This window comes from Natator depressus, chromosome 5 (assembly GCF_965152275.1).
Source record: "Natator depressus isolate rNatDep1 chromosome 5, rNatDep2.hap1, whole genome shotgun sequence".
Taxonomy (NCBI): domain Eukaryota; kingdom Metazoa; phylum Chordata; order Testudines; family Cheloniidae; genus Natator; species Natator depressus.
The window spans coordinates 38,486,657-38,505,093 of record NC_134238.1 but is presented as its reverse complement, the minus strand read 5'-3'; the positions used below and the strand labels follow the sequence as shown (position 1 = coordinate 38,505,093).

The following is an 18,437-nucleotide window of genomic DNA, read 5'->3' as shown; positions in this document are numbered from 1 at the left end:
CCCACCTGCGGAAGTGAAGAAACAGATTGATAGAGCCAGAAGAGTTCCCAGAAGTCACCTACTACAGGACAGGCCCAACAAAGATAATAACAGAATGCCACTATCCATCACCTTCAGCCCCCAACTAAAACCTCTCCAACGCATCATCAAGGATCTACAACTTATCCTGAAGGACGACCTATCACTCTCACAAATCTTGGGAGACAGGCCAGTCCTTGCCTACAGACAACTCCCCAACCTGAAGCAAATTCTCACCAGCAACCACATACCACACAACAGAACCACTAACCCAGGAACCTATCCTTGCAACAAAGCCCGATACCAATGCTGTCCACATATCTATTCAGGGGACACCATCACAGGGCCTAATAACATCAGCCACACTATCAGAGGCTCGTTCACCTGCACATCCACCAATGTGATATGCCATCATGTGCCAGCAATGCCCCTCTGCCATGTACATTGGTCAAACTGGACAGTCTCTACGTAAAAGAATAAATGGACACAAATCAGATGTCAAGAATTATAACATTCATAAACCAGTCGGAAAACACTTCAATCTCTCTGGTCACGCAATTACAAACATGAAGGTCTCTATCTTACAACAAAAAAACTTCAAATCCAGACTTCAGCGAGAAATTGCTGAATTGGAATTCATTTGCAAATTGGATACTATTACTTTAGGCTTAAACAGAGACTGGAAGTGGCTAAGTCATTATGCAAGGTAGCCTATTTCCCCTTGTTTTCTCCTCCCCCCCCAGACATTCTGGTTAAACTTGGATTTATGCTGGAAATGGCCCTCCTTGATTATCATACACATTGTAAGGAGAGTGGTCAGTTTGGATGAGCTATTACCAGCAGGAGAGTGAGTTTGTGTGTGCGCGTTTTGGGGGGGGGGGGGTGTGAGAAAACCTGGATTTGTGCTGGAAATGGCCCACCTTGATTATCATGCACATTATAGGGAGAGTGGTCACTTTGGATGAGCTATTACCAGCAGGAGAGTGAGTTTGTGTGTGTATGGGGGTGGGGGGGTGAGAAAACCTGGATTTGTGCTGGAAATGGCCCACCTTGATTTTCATACACATTGTAAGGAGAGTGGTCACTTTGGATAAGCTATTACCAGCAGGAGAGTGAGCTTGTGTGTGTGGTTTTTTTTTGGGGGGGGGGGGAAGGGGGAAAGGGGTGGGGGGTGAGAAAACCTGGATTTGTGCTGGAAATGGCCCACCTTGATTATCATGCACATTGTAAGGAGAGTGATCACTTTAGATAAGCTATTACCAGCAGGAGAGTGAGCTTGTGTGTGTGTGTTTTGGGGGGGGTGGGGTGGGGAGGTGGGTGAGAAAACCTATATTTGTGCTGGAAATGGCCCACCTTGATTTTCATACACATTGTAAGGAGAGTGGTCATTTTGGATAACCTATTACCAGCAGGAGAGTGAGTTTGTGTGTGTGGTTTTTTTTGGGGGGGGGGGAGGGGGAAAGGGGTGGGGGGTGAGAAAACCTGGATTTGTGCTGGAAATGGCCCACCTTGATTATCATGCACATTGTAAGGAGAGTGATCACTTTAGATAAGCTATTACCAGCAGGAGAGTGGGGTGGGAGGAGGTACTGTTTCATGGTCTCTCTGTATATAATGTCTTCTGCAGTTTCCACAGTATGCATCCGATGAAGTGAGCTGTAGCTCATGAAAGCTTATGCTCAAATAAATTGGTTAGTCTCTAAGGTGCCACAAGTACTCCTTTTCTTATTCCAGTGTAGTATTTCTATTGCCACAAGGATTTTTAAATAGCTTTCTTCTAGACAGAAAGCTGAGTATCCAGAAATGCTCCAAGGTCACCTTCCCCTCTTGCTCAGTCAAAACTGTGTGTGATTTCTACCAGTTTTTCCTGAACCCAGTGTTTGGAATAAGGTACATGTTTATGAGAGCGTGTTTGCTCATTCCTGCTATGAAGATGCCTTGGTAAGCCAATCACCCAATTAAGGATACATATGGATACCCTGACATCTCAAGCATGCTGTCACTCTGAAAGGCACTTTCTGCATCATCTTGAGTATTCACACAGACCAAATGGAAGAACTTTGCATTGATAATGATCTCTTCCCACAACAAACCCCAGGTATTTTCAGTGTACATATCTGCTTGAGATGTGAAAATAAACATCTTGTAAATCAAGAGGCACAAACCAATCTTGGACAGAGAGGGAGAGGATGACAGAGGCTAGGATACGGATATGGAATTTGAACTTTCTGATGAAAAAGCGTTGAGCTTCCAAAAGTCTAGAATGGGTTGAAGACCACCATCGTTGTTTAGGATGAGAAGTACCTGAAATAAAATGCCATCCCTGGAAACTCTTTAGGAACTTTCTCTATTGCGCCCACCAACTCTAGTAGTGAATGAACTTCTGATCTTAGCAAGTTCTTCTGATAAGAATCCCTGAAGAGGGATGGGGAAGAAGAGCTGGGGTGGGAGGGATTTGTTTAGAATTGAATGGAGTAATCCTGCTGGGCAGTCTCCAGGATTCATCAGTCCATGGTGAAAGTACTCCAGGTATCTAAGAAACAGGACAGATTGTTTCCAAATGAAGAGGAGGCAGCTCAGTAGGTGGCTTAAATCTGGTCTGAGGTTGAGCATCCCAATCAAACCTGAGGATGAGAGGCTGGTGGAGAGGAAGATGACGCAGCAGATGTCCTTCCAGTTTATGACATGTATGCTATGCTTCTCTGCTGATGCAAAATAGGGGGCTGTTGTTGGAAGTGCTTTCTTTGAAATGAATAGGAAGCAGAGGCTGGGTATGGCTGTCTCTGCTATTGGAATGCTGGTAATACAAATCTCTTCTTAGGGGATTGAGAAATCCCTAGAGACTTTGCCGCCAACTTGGTGTATTTCAATTTATCTACAACTGTGTCTGTTCTAGAGCTAAACAAATCAAGTCTTCTACCTTGGTTCTTGTTCCAAAAATAGTCCAGATGTAATCATGAGTGGTGCCTCAGTGTAACCGTGGATACTACAGCTTTAGATGCAAAGTATGCTTAGCAATTGACCAACCTTTGGTAATAAGGGGTTTGGGCCACTTTTCCTTAGATCTGGTACAGATTGTGCAAAGTGCACTATTGCCCCCTCTCCCCCAGATAACACTGCTATCTGGACATTACCACCTGGCAGTTATAGACTCATAGACATTAAGGTCAGAAGGGACCATTATGATAATCTAGTCTGACCTCCTGCACAATGCAGGCCACAGAATCTCACCCACCCACTCCTGCAATAAACCTTTCACCTATGTCTAAGCTACTGAAGTCCTCAAATCTTGGTTTAAAGACTTCAAGGTGCAGAGAATTCTCTAGCAAGTGACCTGTGCCCTATGCTACAGAGGAAGGCGAAAAAACCCCAGGGCCTCTTCCAATCTGCCCTGGAGGAAAATTCCTTCCCAACCCCAAATATGGCGATCAGCTGAACCCTGAGCATGTGGGCAAGATTCACCAGTCAGATACCCAGGAAAGAATTCTCTGTAGTAACTCAGATCCCACCCTATCTAACATCCCATCACAGGCCATTGAGCCTATTTACCATGAATAATCAAAGATCAATTAATTGCCAAAATCATGTTATCCCATCATACCATCTCCTCCATAAATTTATTGAGTTTAATCTTGAAGCCAGATAGGTCTTTTGCCCCCACTGCTTCCCTTGGAAGGCTATTCCAGAACTTGACTCCTCTGATGGTTAGAAACCTTCATCTAATTTCAAGTCTAAACTTCCCGATGGCCAGTTTATATCCATTTGTTCTTGTGTCCACATTGGTACTGAGCTTAAATAATTCCTCTCCCTCTCCGGTATTTATCCCTCTGATATATTTATAGAGAGCAGTCATATCTCCCTATAATCTTCTTTTGCTCAGGCTAAACAAGCCAAGCTCCTTGAGTCTCCTTTCATAAGACAGGTTTTCCATTCCTTGAATTATCCCAGTAGCCCTTCTCTGTACCTGTTCCAGTTTGAATTCATCCTTCTTAAACATGGGAGACCAGAACTGCACACAGTATTCCAGATGAGGTCTCACCAGTGCCTTGTATAACGGTAGAAACACCTCCTTATCTCTACTGGAAATACCTTGCCTGATGCATCCCAGACCACATTAGTTTTTTTCACAGCCATATCACATTGGCGGCTCATAGTCATCCTGGGGTCAACTAACACTCCAAGGTCCTTCTCCTCCTCTGTTACCACTGTAATTCTTAATGTGGCAAAGGAGACAGTCTTTCTACCGAGTGTTTCCCTTCTTACCCTTTCAATCCAAAGAGGGTAGAGCAGACTTGATCTTTTAGCTCTTTGATAGCGGGAGCTGCCATTCAACGAATAATAGCTGTATGGGTCTGGAAGAACTCAAAGCCCTCAGGAATCAGCAGAGGTAACTTGTCTGCTTTCTTAGAAATTGCTGGTCCAGATGTTGGGTTTAAGCAGGTATTTTTTGCAAGCCTATAATAAAGCCATCTAGAATTGGCAGGGTAATCTTGCTCCTAGAGGGTAAACAACTGTGTCATCAACTATGTGTTGTAGTTTTGTTTAAAGTTACCAGGAGAGAAGTTTAAGGTAGTCACCATTCCCTCTATGAGTTAATGGCAATGGAGCAAATCCTCTGGTGAGGAACAGGATTAGACATCCATATCTACTTTCAGAGGTTCAACAGGCCTCTAGTTCTTCAGACAGTGTGTCCAGGACAAGTAAAGAAGACTGTTCCCTTGATATTAGCAAGAGTTACATATCCAGGCAGGATGGTTCCAGTGCAGGGCATTTCACTCCAACTCTTTGGAAGATGGCTCCCTTTTTGCCAGCTTCCTTTCGCCCTTTTAAATTCATGGCAATGCCTACTAGAAGGAGAATTCGGCCAAACTGCCCATGGTGGTACCTTCCCAGTTCTGCCAGTACCCAATTCAGAATTTCCTATTATAATCCCTGGGTGTGGGAGAGTGAGCTCACACAATCTGAAAGGTTGGAACTGAGTCTCAATAATGCTCTCTAGATTTCTTGATCCATTCCATGTGAGGGGAAGGGCAAATAAAGCTATCTGGCTGGACATGGCCTGATTTCGAATTGGAGGAAGTTTCCAAGGGTGATAGTGGTTTGGTTAAGTAAAAAGCTGAAAGGGGGTGAGATGTTTCCCCGAGACACCAGTAGAAGTCCAAGGGGGAGGATCCTGTATCTCTCAGGAGGTTTGCATAGCTAAGGAAACTTGTTCAGCCTTGAAAGATTTCTCTTTTTCTTTCCTGGAGAAGGAGGAACCTGCCTCACTGCATATGCTTTTTATTTTTACCTTCACCTTCAAGTACAGAGGATAACGTATACAGTGCTGCACGAAGGGCCTCTTCTGATCGCAGGAAATATCAGATGCCTTATCAGGCTTCAAGCACAGAACCAATGACAATGGATGTCGGGCAGGGTGGTCCTATATATAGAGTTGGCTTTCCATACCACCCTTTGCTGTGACTCGGACTTCGAGGCCACAGCACTATGCACATGCTCTTGCACCTCAGTGCGACGAACTGGAAGTCCTGGATTCTCAGAGGCAGGCCCTTGAGGACTGGCTCTTTCAGCAGAGGCTGACACCTGTAAAGCCAACTGTTTATTGCTTTGCTGGAACTGTTTATTGCTTTGCTGGATGTGATCTTTTGCAGCATTTCCACAGACTGGCCCCTTTGGTTTGGCACCAGTCAGGGAGGCAGACGCCAGTGCCGGGACTTTGTCAAGCTTTTTAAACCACGTTGGGGACTGGAGAAGAAGCTAGTTTCCCAGCACTTGCATCATTTTGTGCTTTGGAGTTCAAGGGTTTAGTCACTAATGCTTACTGCAACAGCATAGCTTACAGGAAATTCTGATGCTCCTTTCAGGCCCTGAGGATGGAGATGTTGCATATACAGCAACAAGACGAACAACTTTCCCACTCCTCTAGAGGGCCAGACAAAGCACATGTGTCCAAAAGCAGAAAGCTGACAGGTAAGAGGTGCATCATCTGAACCTGGGTTGTTTTTTTTTTTTTTTTCCTCCTTTCAGTTCTGACATATTGGAACCAAAAACCTGTGCCAGGCCACAAAGTCCTTAATAAAAATATCCAAGAGAAGAACAAAAGAAATGAATTAAAAGGAAGAACTCAATGCTAACTAAACAAAGGCTGTGAGAACTGTCTGTCCCAATGAATTTGTGTCCAAGGATCCCAGTCTCTCCACTACTGTGGTTCAAAGGAACTAAGGTTCTCGGAGCATTCCCCCTCTCCTCCTTTTATAGCCCTGCACTCCAACAATTGCTCCAATGGACACTGCTACTAGAAGGTTCCATCGGCCCAAACTGCACCATCTGTGCATCCCCAAGGCCAGGAATGCAAAGAGGCCACCGAAAGAAAATATTTTTTCCCCACCAGTAATGAAATGTATGCACATAGCTTCCAAACAGGACTTCTTAAAGAAGCAGTCCCTTGCAAACTGAAGATTCAATTGCCTCAAAGAAAATTTTTTTTTGACTGCAGCAAAATGCAAAGAACCACCATTCACTTAGACTACAAGAGTGTACAACTGCCTCTCTGTGCTTTATGCCACTTTTTCATCTTCTTAATGTTGGTCTGGTCTAGGTGCCACAGCAGCCCCAACATATATGTTGAGCAGCCACAAGGGCTGGCTGCTCTAATTTAGACAGACATGCAAGTCTGCCCACTGGTTTCTCTGCAGCCCAGAATAACCAGAGCACTTAGCTCTCTGGCCATTCCTCCTCTCACCCTGAATACACTCCTATACTGTGGCTGCTTACACTAGTCTTGTACCACCACCTGAATGGTGTAAAAGGGCTGAAGCTGGTGCCACATGCTGGCCCTATATTTATCAAAGTACTATACAAATCAGTGAAGAGAAGGGGTCATGTTTGGACTTTGCCTTGCATAAGTGGGTACAATTCTCAATGGCTTCCATGGGAGCTGCACCCACCATTGTGGAACTGAATTTGGTCCAAGGACTTACAGTTTCTTACTGCAGCAATAGCTAATTTGGGGAATACCTGAAGGCCTAACTCCAAAGAAACTTTCAAAAGAGTGATGTCTGGCAAAGTGTCCATGAGTGTTGCTATTTTAAATGCATCCTGGGCAAGCTTGAAGATGTGTGATGAGGAGTGAATATTTTTCTGGATGGATTCTAACACTGTTTCCAGCCTCCGAACATCACCTGCAATGTAAAAACAAAACCACAAAACAAAGAAACAATTAGTTTACCGAAAAACATTCACTAATGGTACAGATGTTACCACTACATATAAGCAAGTTTCAGCTATACAAGTTCTCTTAGAAAGAACTAACTAAATGCACACGTGAACAGAAAACATGAAATCAAATATCCCTTCAGTGCCTGCTGATGTTAGCTCAATAAATGCTACAAAGTTCTTAATTTAAGAATTTTAGAACTGATTTGTCCACTGCTGGGTCTTGCCATCCACATTATGCCACTGCAAAACAAATAACTTGTCTCAGACCTGAACCAGGTCTGTTTGGCTACTATCCAACTGGTCTAGCAGCAGTGCTAGAAAACCAAGTAACAGACTTAAATTTGTTCAGTTAGTTGTTTCTTCCTCAAGTGCTTCTCAGATCAAAATTCAGACTCCTAAGCAGCAGTTTTAAATTAACTTCACTCTGTGTATGAAATACAATATTGGAAATATAGCATGTCTACTAAAAATACATATCAGCTTTATTGATAACGCTACCTTTGGCTGCTGTTAGCATAGTTGATGCCAACTCACACTGCTGGGACTCAATGTGACTTAGCGTGAACCAACGGGGATAGCGGTTTGGAACAACTGATGCAATGTGATGTGGGCGCGACATATCTCCTGATGGAGCTGTAGATTCCAATACTAGCAACCTGAAAATAGGAAAGAACATACACTCTCTTCACTCAATCATCATTATAACTAGGGTTACCTATGAGCAACCACAAAGCCACAAGAGCACTTTGGCTGCTTGTACAAAGTGTGCCCATTCAGGTGTAAAAGCTGTAGCAAACCACGTCCTTTCAACTAGACGCTAAAAGTCGGATTGCCAAAACCCTAATTTACCATCACCCATATTTGACACATGATCCTTCTTAAGTATCAATAGGAAAATTAGAATTTAGAATTACAAGCAGAATTAAGCTGTTCATTACTGAGGACCGTTGCTATTCCCTCAGTGATCTAAGGGGCTGAAATCTTTCACTTCTACTTCAGTCTTTGGACCGCAGCTCTCAGAAATGAAAGTGGAGAAATTCACAGTGACACAAATATTTTCCAATATACTGTACATGACTTGTACATGAGCGTCCTACCACAAAACAAAGTGTGCAATGGATGACAGGGATTCTCAAACAGACTTCAGTATCTGAGTCAAAATCCAAAAGAAAATTGGACATTTTACTCCTCAACTACAATGCAACAATTTTTTTCATTTTGCTTCTTGGCACATGAGGGCTAGAAACTCTTAACATTTTATACAATAGCATGTCTAGAGGAAAGACCCTAGTGTGCAGTGATTGGTAGTCATTTCTCTCTTTTGAAATTACTTCTCTGGCACCAATGCCTGATCCTGAGGCTAGAATTTCCATAGGTTTACCTTAATCTAGAACCATTTCACTAATGAAGGAGAATTTACATGCAGAAAAGTGACTACCATGGATACTGGCTGGAAGGGTTAGGAGAGTAGCTATAGCAGAAATGATCACTTGCCATGCCTCCCTCACTAAAATCCAATATGTTAGATAATCACTATTAGAAAAGATTAGATTTTAGTCATCCTGAAGGAAAATACTTCTCCTCTTTTCTGTGTTCCAGATCATGAAAATTCAGGGTAAGATGTGAAAGGCTAATGAAATATTGAACGATAACCACAGAAAGAATGTAAAGAAGTAAAACCTCTCATAAAAAGATCAGTCTCTTGACAAGGGTTAAGAGACATCCTGCTTTAATGAGGCAGTCATGATGCCTTGTTGACCCATTATAGTAACAATGGATTTTGTCCCAGTTCCAATGCCACTGTCTTGATGATTGGTCAACTCTTTCCTTATGTTCCCCCTCTTCTAGCTCTCCTCTATTCCCTTTCCTCCCATGACACTTCCTCTCTCCTCTCTACTTGAACAATAGAGGCCCAAATGTGGCTGTGCTGAGCCTTGATGCATTGTCTCCCTTTTGGCCAGCTTCTCTACCTTCTCCAAACTACTGCTCCAAACACTACAAAAGCGTATGAGACACCTCAGTGATTTGGAATGCCCTGTCCCTATTCCGGGAGTGCTCTTTGTAGACACAGCTAGACTCCAGTCACCATTCAGGGAGGCAGGACAAATCACATGCCTCCCTCCCACCAACAAAACAACTCCAACTAAGTCATCCTTTTTCATCTCCCTCCCACTAGACATCAGACATGCTTGGATCCCCAGCCCCCGGCCCAACATGGACCTCAGTCCAATCTCCCCTTCAGCTGGGACAGACTCCCTCCAATAATCCTAAAAACGTACTGGTTCATGGCTCCAAAAATCTGGTTATCCTACTTTGGGCTCAAGGTTGTTACTATTTTTTGTACTCAGTTGAATATTTATTTTTGAAGGGAATTAAATGGGAAGAGGAAGGATACTGGCATCTCTCCAGTCAGGAAAGGATCTTCGAAATCCACTGCATTGAGACATTAGGTGACGAATTAATTGGTTCAAGAAGAAATGTATTAAAATAACAGTCACAAGCTTTTGGGCTTTAAAAAAAAAAATGTATCTCTGTTCTTTAGGTAATTGCAGGAGGGTATTTTGCTTCCTCACTAAGACTATAGAATCTATTTGTAAAACCATTGAGGTTTTACAGACATGTCATTCCGTTTTCTGCAGGTTCCTGAAACATACAAGAGCAACTTCAAGAGTCTTAGAGAATGGAGAATGTCATCCTGAGCCTATTGAAGGGTATTTACACTGTGTGTGTACACACACACACACACACACAGAGCTATGTGGCGGTAGAGAAGTATAAAGTGATCACGACAAGATTTCACAAAAGCTGTCTGTTTCATGCTCTTTGTCTGGTTGCTGTCATTCATAACCTATTATTCAGTTCTACATTTTCTGCATGTAACAGTTGGGAGTACTCTTGTGTAATCATTTTTTCCCTTTCTTTCTTCCCCTTTACCTGACAAAATTTACTAACTGAAGAGTTTGCTTATTTATTTATATTTATATATAGCTAAATATAAATAAATATAATAATTTATAAATATTTATATATATAATTTATATTTATATAATTTATAAATATATAAATATTTATAAATTATTATATTTATTTATATTTAGCTATATATAAATATAAATAAATAAGCAAACTCTTCAGTTAGTAAATTTTGTCAGGTAAAGGGGAAGAAAGAAAGGGAAAAAATGATTACACAAGAGTACTCCCAACTGTTACATGCAGAAAATGTAGAACTGAATAATAGGTTATGAATGACAGCAACCAGACAAAGAGCATGAAACAGACAGCTTTTGTGAAATCTTGTCGTGATCACTTTATACTTCACTACCGCCACATAGCTTCCCCCTCTGCAAGCCCAATGTAAAAAGGTGAACTGCATGCTCACACATGTTATTTTTGATGGATTATAAAACATCAGAGTAACAGTCAAAACTGCAGCAGATCTGAAGGCCTCAATTAGATCCAGTCACGCATATTTATTATTCTTTACTTTTTCAAATCTCATTTTTAAAAAGCAATGAATTATTTAACAAGATTTCAGCTGAAGCTGCCTTCTGATTAAACATGACCTAAAACAGACTCCTCCCAAAATCCAGACAAAAAAATCCATTCCTAATTTGGGCCCAAATTCTGCTCTCACTATGCACAGAAAACTCAATGAAGTCCAAAAAAAGTTCATAATACCCTTTGATAAAGAAAGTGTGCTAAAAGAAGGTTAACTCACCTGCAGTTTGAGTTCTCCAAGTAGATTGCCTCTGCAGATCCTCATTCTCACGCTATGAAGCTTGGTGCTGCAAACTGAGAAACCATCTAGAGAGCAGTGGCTGTTGAGGGTAGCACAAAGTCCCGTGCAGACCCAAGTATATAGAAGGGACACTGGCTCTAACTCCCCTCCATTCCTTTCTGCCCATTCAGTATATTAAAGGACAACTCCAGAAAATGCAGAAGGAGAGTGGGTGATTGTGAATGTGCAGAGGCAGGATACCGAGAACTCCAGTTACAGGTAAGTAACCCCTTCTATCTAGAATTGACTGTGAAAACTTGTGCATGGGAGACTGACTCGTAGTCACACCATCTAGAGACAGGGCTAAGCACTTAAGACTCCATTGAAAATACCAGCTTTAGTGAATAATGAAGCACAGCTTTCCTGAATAACGCTGCACTCCTAAATTGAGAGCAGCGTTGCACGAAGGCGTGACTTGGATTCTATGCAGCAGCTTTAAAGATTTCAAGGTTAAGAAATATTTTCATCATTTCAGGAATATCATCTGAAATCTAGTGCAATAAGCCATATGCTATCTGCTAGTCAACTAGTCATTCTGCTTTCCGGAAGGAGTCATAGCCATGGCATCATCATATAAAATTTAAATCTTCAGCTAAGTATATTTGTTTTTCTCAAGTTAATATAAAATAAGCTTCTCTCTTTGGGTTTGTATCAGGAGTTAGAAATATTTTCCCTCATATCACTGAGGTACTTCCTTGGCTTCTAGGTTGATCAGAGAGAAAAATATCAGGTCTTGGAATGTTCTCATTAAAGAAATTCCTGAAAAGTGATGAGGAATGCAGTCAAAGACCAAACAGGGTGTGGCTGAATCACATAGCCTCTATTGTATGCAAAACACATCTCTAATCCACACTGTAACAATACTTCTACAATAGAACCTCAGAGTTAAACACACTTCGGGAATGGAGGTTGTTCATAAATCTGTACAAAACGTTATGGTTGTTCTTCTGAAAGTTTACAACTGAACGTTGAGTTAATACAGCTTTGAAATTTTACTATGAAAAAAAGCGGCTTTCCCCCCCCCCTTTTTTTTTAGTACTTTACATTTAACACAGTACTGTCCTGTATTTTTTTTTTTTGGTGTCTACTCCTGCCCGATTGTGTACTTCCGGTTCCAAATGAGGCGTGTGGTTGACTGGTCAATTCATAACTCTGAAGTTCGATTTTACTATTAATAAAGACAGACATCAAAAGGGGAAGAGGATAATTAAGGGTGGAGGGCAGAACTCTTCCATCAGCCTCTGCAGATGGAGCCAGATGAGTTAATGAGAACAGGCTCTGCCATGCTGACAGCTCCTGCAATGCTTATGTGCATGGAATTCAAGGAGAGGACTTTTTTAGTACTGTTCGTACTGAGGTGGTGATTGAGCAGGTAGGAATTGCCTCTCAGACTTAAAGGATGTCTCATGCTGAAAGGTGGTTGGATCCCCAACGATTTGGCTGTCAACTTGGTCTTTCTGAATCTCTCCAGTATTGTATCTGTTTTTCCAACCGAAAAGGTCAATATCTTAAAAAAAAAATCAAGCCTTCAACCATGACTTGTGCTTCTGGGGGAAGTCCAAGATCCTTACTCAAAACGATGTTTTACAGCTGTTGACATTGATCTTGCTGAAGCGCCGAATACATTGTACGTCACTTGTGTTGAGATATATTCTGGCCCTCCATGATGGGCTTTAGTTCTTTGCTTTTCTCATCAGGCAGAGAGCGCATGAAGGGAACAACTTAACCTCAGGTGTAAAAGCGATCCCTAGCAATAACTGCTTGATACCTCACTGTACAAAGTGACAGAGCAGCAACAGAAGCGGACGTGCAACCCAACTGGTCTAGTCTCCTAAACTTTCTCTTGGGGCATCAGAAAGTCTCCTGTACCTTAAGTACTAGGCTATTAGTGGTTGACTTATGCCCAGATAAACAGATGAATTAAACCGTAATAAGTCAGCAAGACCAGATGGTATCTACCCAAGAGTTCTGAAGGAAACTGCAAAACTACTAACTATGGTATGTAACCTATTGCTTAAATCAGACTTTGTACCAGATGACTGGAGAGTAGCTAATGTAACACTTCCCCCCCCCCCCCCTTTTTTTTTTTTTTTAAAAGGCTCCAAAGGTGATCCTGGCAATTACAGGCTGGTAAGCTTAGCTTTGGTACCAGAAAAATTGGTTGAAACCATAGTAAAGAAAATTATCAGACACAGATAAACACAATATGTTGGGGAAGAGTCAACATGGCTTTTGTAAAGGGAAATCATGCCTCACCAATCTATCAGAAATCTTTGAGAGCGCCAACAAGGACATGGACAACGGTGATCCAGTTGATATAGTGTATTTAGACTTTTCTGACAGCTTTTGACAGGGTCCCACACTAAAAGCTCTTAAGCAAAGTAAGCAGTCATGGAATAACAAGGAAGGTCCACTCATGAATCAGCAACTGGTTAAAAAGATAGGAAACAAAGGGTAGGGGTAAATGGTCAGTTTTCAAAGTGGAGAAAGGTAAATAGCAGTGTCCCCCAGGATCTGTACTGGACCTGTGATGTTCAACATATTCATAAACGGTCTGGAAAAGAGGGTGAACAATGAGGTGGCAAAATTTGCAGATGATAAAAAATTACTCAAGATAGTTAAGACCAATGCTGACTGCAAAGAGTTACAAAGGGTTCTGACAGAACTGGATGACTGGACAACAAAATGGCAGACGAAATTCAACGTTGATAAGTAATGCACATTGGAAAACATAACCCCAACTATACATACATAATGATGGGCTCTAAATTAGCTTTTACCACTCAAGAAAGATCTTGGAGTCATCATGGATAGTTCTCTGAAAATATCTGCTTTATGTGCAGCAGTCAAAAAAGCTAACAATGTTAGGAACTCTCAGGAAAAGGACAGACAATAAGACAGTCAACATAACAATGCCACTATATAAATCCATAGTATGCGCACACCTTGAATATTGTGTGCAGTTTTGGTCACCTCATCTCAAAAAAAAGATATTTTTGAATTGGAAAAGGTACAGAAAAGGGCAACAAAAATGATTAGGTGTGTGGAACAGCTTCCATATGAGGAGAGATTAAAAAGACGAACTGCTCATCTTAAAAAAGAGATGACTAAGAGGGGATATGACAGGTGTATAAAATCACAAATGATGTGGAGAAAGTGAATAGGGAAGCATTATTTACTCATTCACATAAACACAAGAACTAAGGGCCACCCAATGAAATTAATAGGCAGCAGGTTTAAAAGAGAGGGAAGTACTTCTTCACACAATGCACAGTCAACCTGTGGAACTTGTTGCCAGGAGGTGTTGAAGGCCAAAAGCATAATTGGGTTAAAAAAAGAATTAGATGGAGGATAGGTTCATGAATGGTTGTTAACCTCATGCTCAGGGCGTCCCTAAACCTTCAACTATCAGAAGATGACACTAGACATCAGTGGACAGATCACTTGAAACTGCCCTGTTCTGTTCTTTCCCTCTGAAGCATCAGCACTGGCCACTGTCAGAAAAAGATACTAAGCTAGATGGACCATTGGTCTGACTCAGTATGGCCATTCCTAATGTTCAGAAACTTGAGGGCTTACATCCCTTATTTTATTAATCCCATGAAAATTACCTATGAATAATATTTATATAAATGTCTAGGGTTTTCTGGAATTTTGCAAAGCACTTAATTTCAATATATCTTGTGGCCGTGAGCTCAACTAGATTAATTGTGCATTGTATAAAAAAAGGTATCCTGTTTCACCTATTTTAAATTTGATACTTCTGAATTTCCTTGTGTGCCCTTTGTTCTATTTGACAATAAATAAATAAAAATAAATAAAAGTAGGAGCTCTCTGTTTACTACAGAGTAAACCATTTCCTATTTTATATACCTCTAACAGGTTACTTCCCCCACACCCCATCTCATCTCCAAACTATATAGCTACTACATCCAAAAATATTTAAGAGTTGTAGAGTCAAGCACTCAGGAGTTCACTCTCAAATGCACACACACACACAGAGCTCACAAGTATTTTTAAATGCTGTGACCAGAACTGAACACAATATGCAAAAGAAGGACTCACTGCTGATTCACATAATAGCGACACAATATTTTCAATATTAAACTTTATCTCTTTCTTACTACAGCCTAGCAGCTTGTTTAGTTTTCTAACTACTATTGCACATTGTTAGATTTCACTGACTGGCGCACAATGGCATCCATATTCCCCTCTCCAGCAAATAGTTTGGGCATGTCTACCCTACAAACAGTAATTACTACGGTGGCTGACGTTCACGCTACCCTCCCTCTGTTGGAGGTGCACGTCCTCACCAGGAGCACTTCCACCGACTGAAGAGGGGCAGTGTGGGGGGGAACTGAAAGCCAGGGCTCTTAGCTCAGTGCATCTCCCCACCAGGAGTGGGAGGCAGCTGCCCGGGCTTCTCGCCTCCCTGAATGGAGAGCCAGATGTGGGAAGCCCAGGCAGCAGCCAGGCTGGAAATGGAGAGTCTGGGGGCAGCAGGGTTCCCAGTGGGGAGCACGGGCAGCAGCCCAGCTGAGAGAGGGGAGTTGGGATGGGGGGCAGCCGGGCTCTAGCTAGAGCCAACCACCAGCACTGGGCTTTCTTGTCACAGAGCTGTGAAATTGACAACAGCAGCAGCCAACAAATGATGTAAGTAATGCACAGACGCTGTATCACCCTAACTACACCCACATAAGCCCTACACCTCTCATGGAGGTGGAGTTATGATGTCAGTGTAGCAAGGTACTTACATCAGTGGGAGCAAGGCTGTAGTGTGTACACTGATACAATTACATTGATGTAAGGCAGCTTACGTCGACCTAACTCTGTAATGTAGACCAGGCCCTAGTTTAGAACTGGGTATAAATAATTCAAATTGTTACTCTAATACACTGAGTTTCATCTGTCAGAGGTAAGCAGTCATTGAGTTTAGCTCCAGCCTCCTGTCATTCCTGGCTTCTCTAACCTAAATTTGTGTCATCTGCAATTCTTGCCATTTCAGTTTGCCGCTTTCTCCAGATCATTGTTAAACATGGTAAGCACCAATCCTAGTATGAATCCTTGGGCATCCCACTATTATCTTCATTTCATGTTAAAAATTGACCAACTAATCATATTCAGTTTTCTCTCTCTCTTAGCCAGTTCCTAATCTATGGCAGAAGTTTCACATTTCATCATCTTTTGACCACTTAGCTTCATTAACATCTTGTGAGGGACTTTGTCAAACACTTTTTGATAGTCCAAATACATTAATATGAATAGGTTCTTTTTTCTATTTATCGGGCAGCTGCAAGGAAATCCAATATAAGAAGTGATTTTCTTTTGCAAAGTTTTGCTGGTTGTCCCTTCCTAACTGAGCTCATCTAGTTTTATAGGTCTGTCTTTAATTGCACTAACCAGTGAACATGGTACACAGCCTGGTAAGGGTTTCTGGGAATTAAAGACCATTACTGCCTGTGACAGAGTACTGGGAATCCGTGACTGAACCAGCACTCTGGTCATCGTTTAACCAATCAGGCCCCAGGGAGGGCCTGATTAAGGAGAGGAGTTCCTGATTACCAGACTAGACTGGGGCTGGATAACGAATGACCTAATTAGCCCATGGATAAATGAGTGCAGGAAGCAAGTTCAAGAGGGGAGAAGCAGGAGACAGAGAGGGAAAAGAGAAAAGAAAAGAGAAAAGAGAAGAAAAGAAAAGGCTCACAGGGCCTGATGAAAGGGAGTTCTCTGGGAGGAGACACCTTCCTCCACCTGTTGGAGGAGGGGTAGTAAAGTGGGGGGATGTAAATACTGTAACTGCACTAGTATGTTTAAAGGACGGTGGAGTGAAACACTGTAAAGAAGCTAGACCGTGGTATCTATTGAAGGGAAGGTCGCTGAGTGATCTGTGGGAAGCAAAAAAAGGATGGGCACATTGGGATCCCATCATCTCGCCCCCCAAAATCTTTTTTATTTATTTTTAAAAGGTAGGTAAGCACCAGAGTACTTTACATAGACAAAAGACTTAGGACAGATGACGTTCCTAGTGGTTCTTTTGCAGACTTCATACTTCTGATCACTATTAAAGTGTTTGTGTTGCAGTAACGTCCAGAGGCCCCCAGTTAGAATCATGGCCCTGTTGTACTAGGCATTGTACAAACAAGAAGAGACAGTCCCTGCCCTGAAGAGCTTACAAACTAAGAATGAAATTTAGTGACAATTAAGAATGAATCTGTTTGTGTCTGGCAATTTGTTCAGCAATTTCTGAGAAATTCCAACCCCCAGCCTAGACTTACCTGTCCTAGTTCGTTTTCCTTTCTACTCTACATTTTGAAGAGCATCCTTTCGGCTAAAGTAAATACACTTTTTTGCTTGCCTTCCAGGTTTGTTTTACTTCTGGAACCAACTCATATGTACTGCTTGGGACTAAATCAAGAGCATCCTCTCTTCTTTTGTGCTCTGGAACTGGGTTCAGCAAGCAATTATTTATTGTGTCAAACCTCTCTAAACCATGACCCAAAATGATATTTGACCAGTTGTGCAGGTTGCTGAAATGACTCATTATTACTCCTTTAGATTTTGTGGCCTTCAACATCATACAACCAATTCTCACTATCTTGGATCCAGAGACCAGGAGCATAACCTCTATAGTTGTATTTTTATGACCTGACAATTGTACCCTCATAGATTCTACTTGTAAGAACCAGTGCTTAAATTTCTCTACAGGTTTCATTTCTGGTAGCCAGTTCCTTCAACTTCAGGTAGTATTGGATCCATGGCAATCCAGATGGGGCCAGTTCTTTCACTGTACTCAGAATGGAAAATATGAATTTAGCCATTCATACTCAGCTGCCCTGAGAGGTAAAGCCAAAACAAACGAGCACTTCCTTAGGCATGCCCTTTCTCCCAAATACTGAAAGCAACTGGGATACCAGTCCTTCAGATATTTTTAGCGGCTTGACATCCAATTTAGTTCCCATCTCATTCCTATCTTCTATCTGGATCTGTACAAGATTGCTTGGTAATGAAGCAGACAAAAAAGAAAACTGGTCTGGATTACACACCAGCAGAGACCATTATTTTTTTTAAAAAATGTATTTTAAAATCAACTCCATTAAGTGAATTTGTAAAACAATAAAGGGTTTGGGGAAATAAACCGTCCTGCAGAACAGACTAGACAGAAGAAGGTCCCGAGACCTGCTACCTTCAAGGATGAAGTAAATTTGAGCTGTTGGAGTCATGACCCCCGCAACTACCTTTCACATAGCATCCAGATCAACAAGAGGGAGAGCATGTTTGCATCAGTCATTGTGGTCATTTTTTTAAAAAGATGATTCTGTGTCTGCAACACTGCAGCAAGAGTGGGAATTTCAATGCAGTTTACAAATAACTGATTTTACCCAACACCGCTGAGGTAGGCAGTAATTATTGCACATATTAA

The 18,437-nt window shown here is 41.8% G+C and overlaps 1 protein-coding gene across 4 annotated transcripts in view; it reads right to left on the bottom strand.

The window, feature by feature from the left end:
- The window catches only part of ZSWIM6 (zinc finger SWIM-type containing 6), a 170,464-nt gene that overhangs the window by 5,163 nt on the left and 146,864 nt on the right, over positions 1–18,437 (bottom strand). For all 4 annotated transcript variants that reach the window (XM_074952604.1, XM_074952601.1, XM_074952603.1 and 1 more), the window contains exons 11-12: positions 7,735–7,892; positions 7,036–7,199 (exon numbers count right to left, since the gene is read on the bottom strand). In XM_074952604.1, the coding sequence (XP_074808705.1) occupies positions 7,036–7,199; positions 7,735–7,892 (322 nt within the window). The remainder of the gene's footprint in view (positions 1–7,035; positions 7,200–7,734; positions 7,893–18,437) is intronic.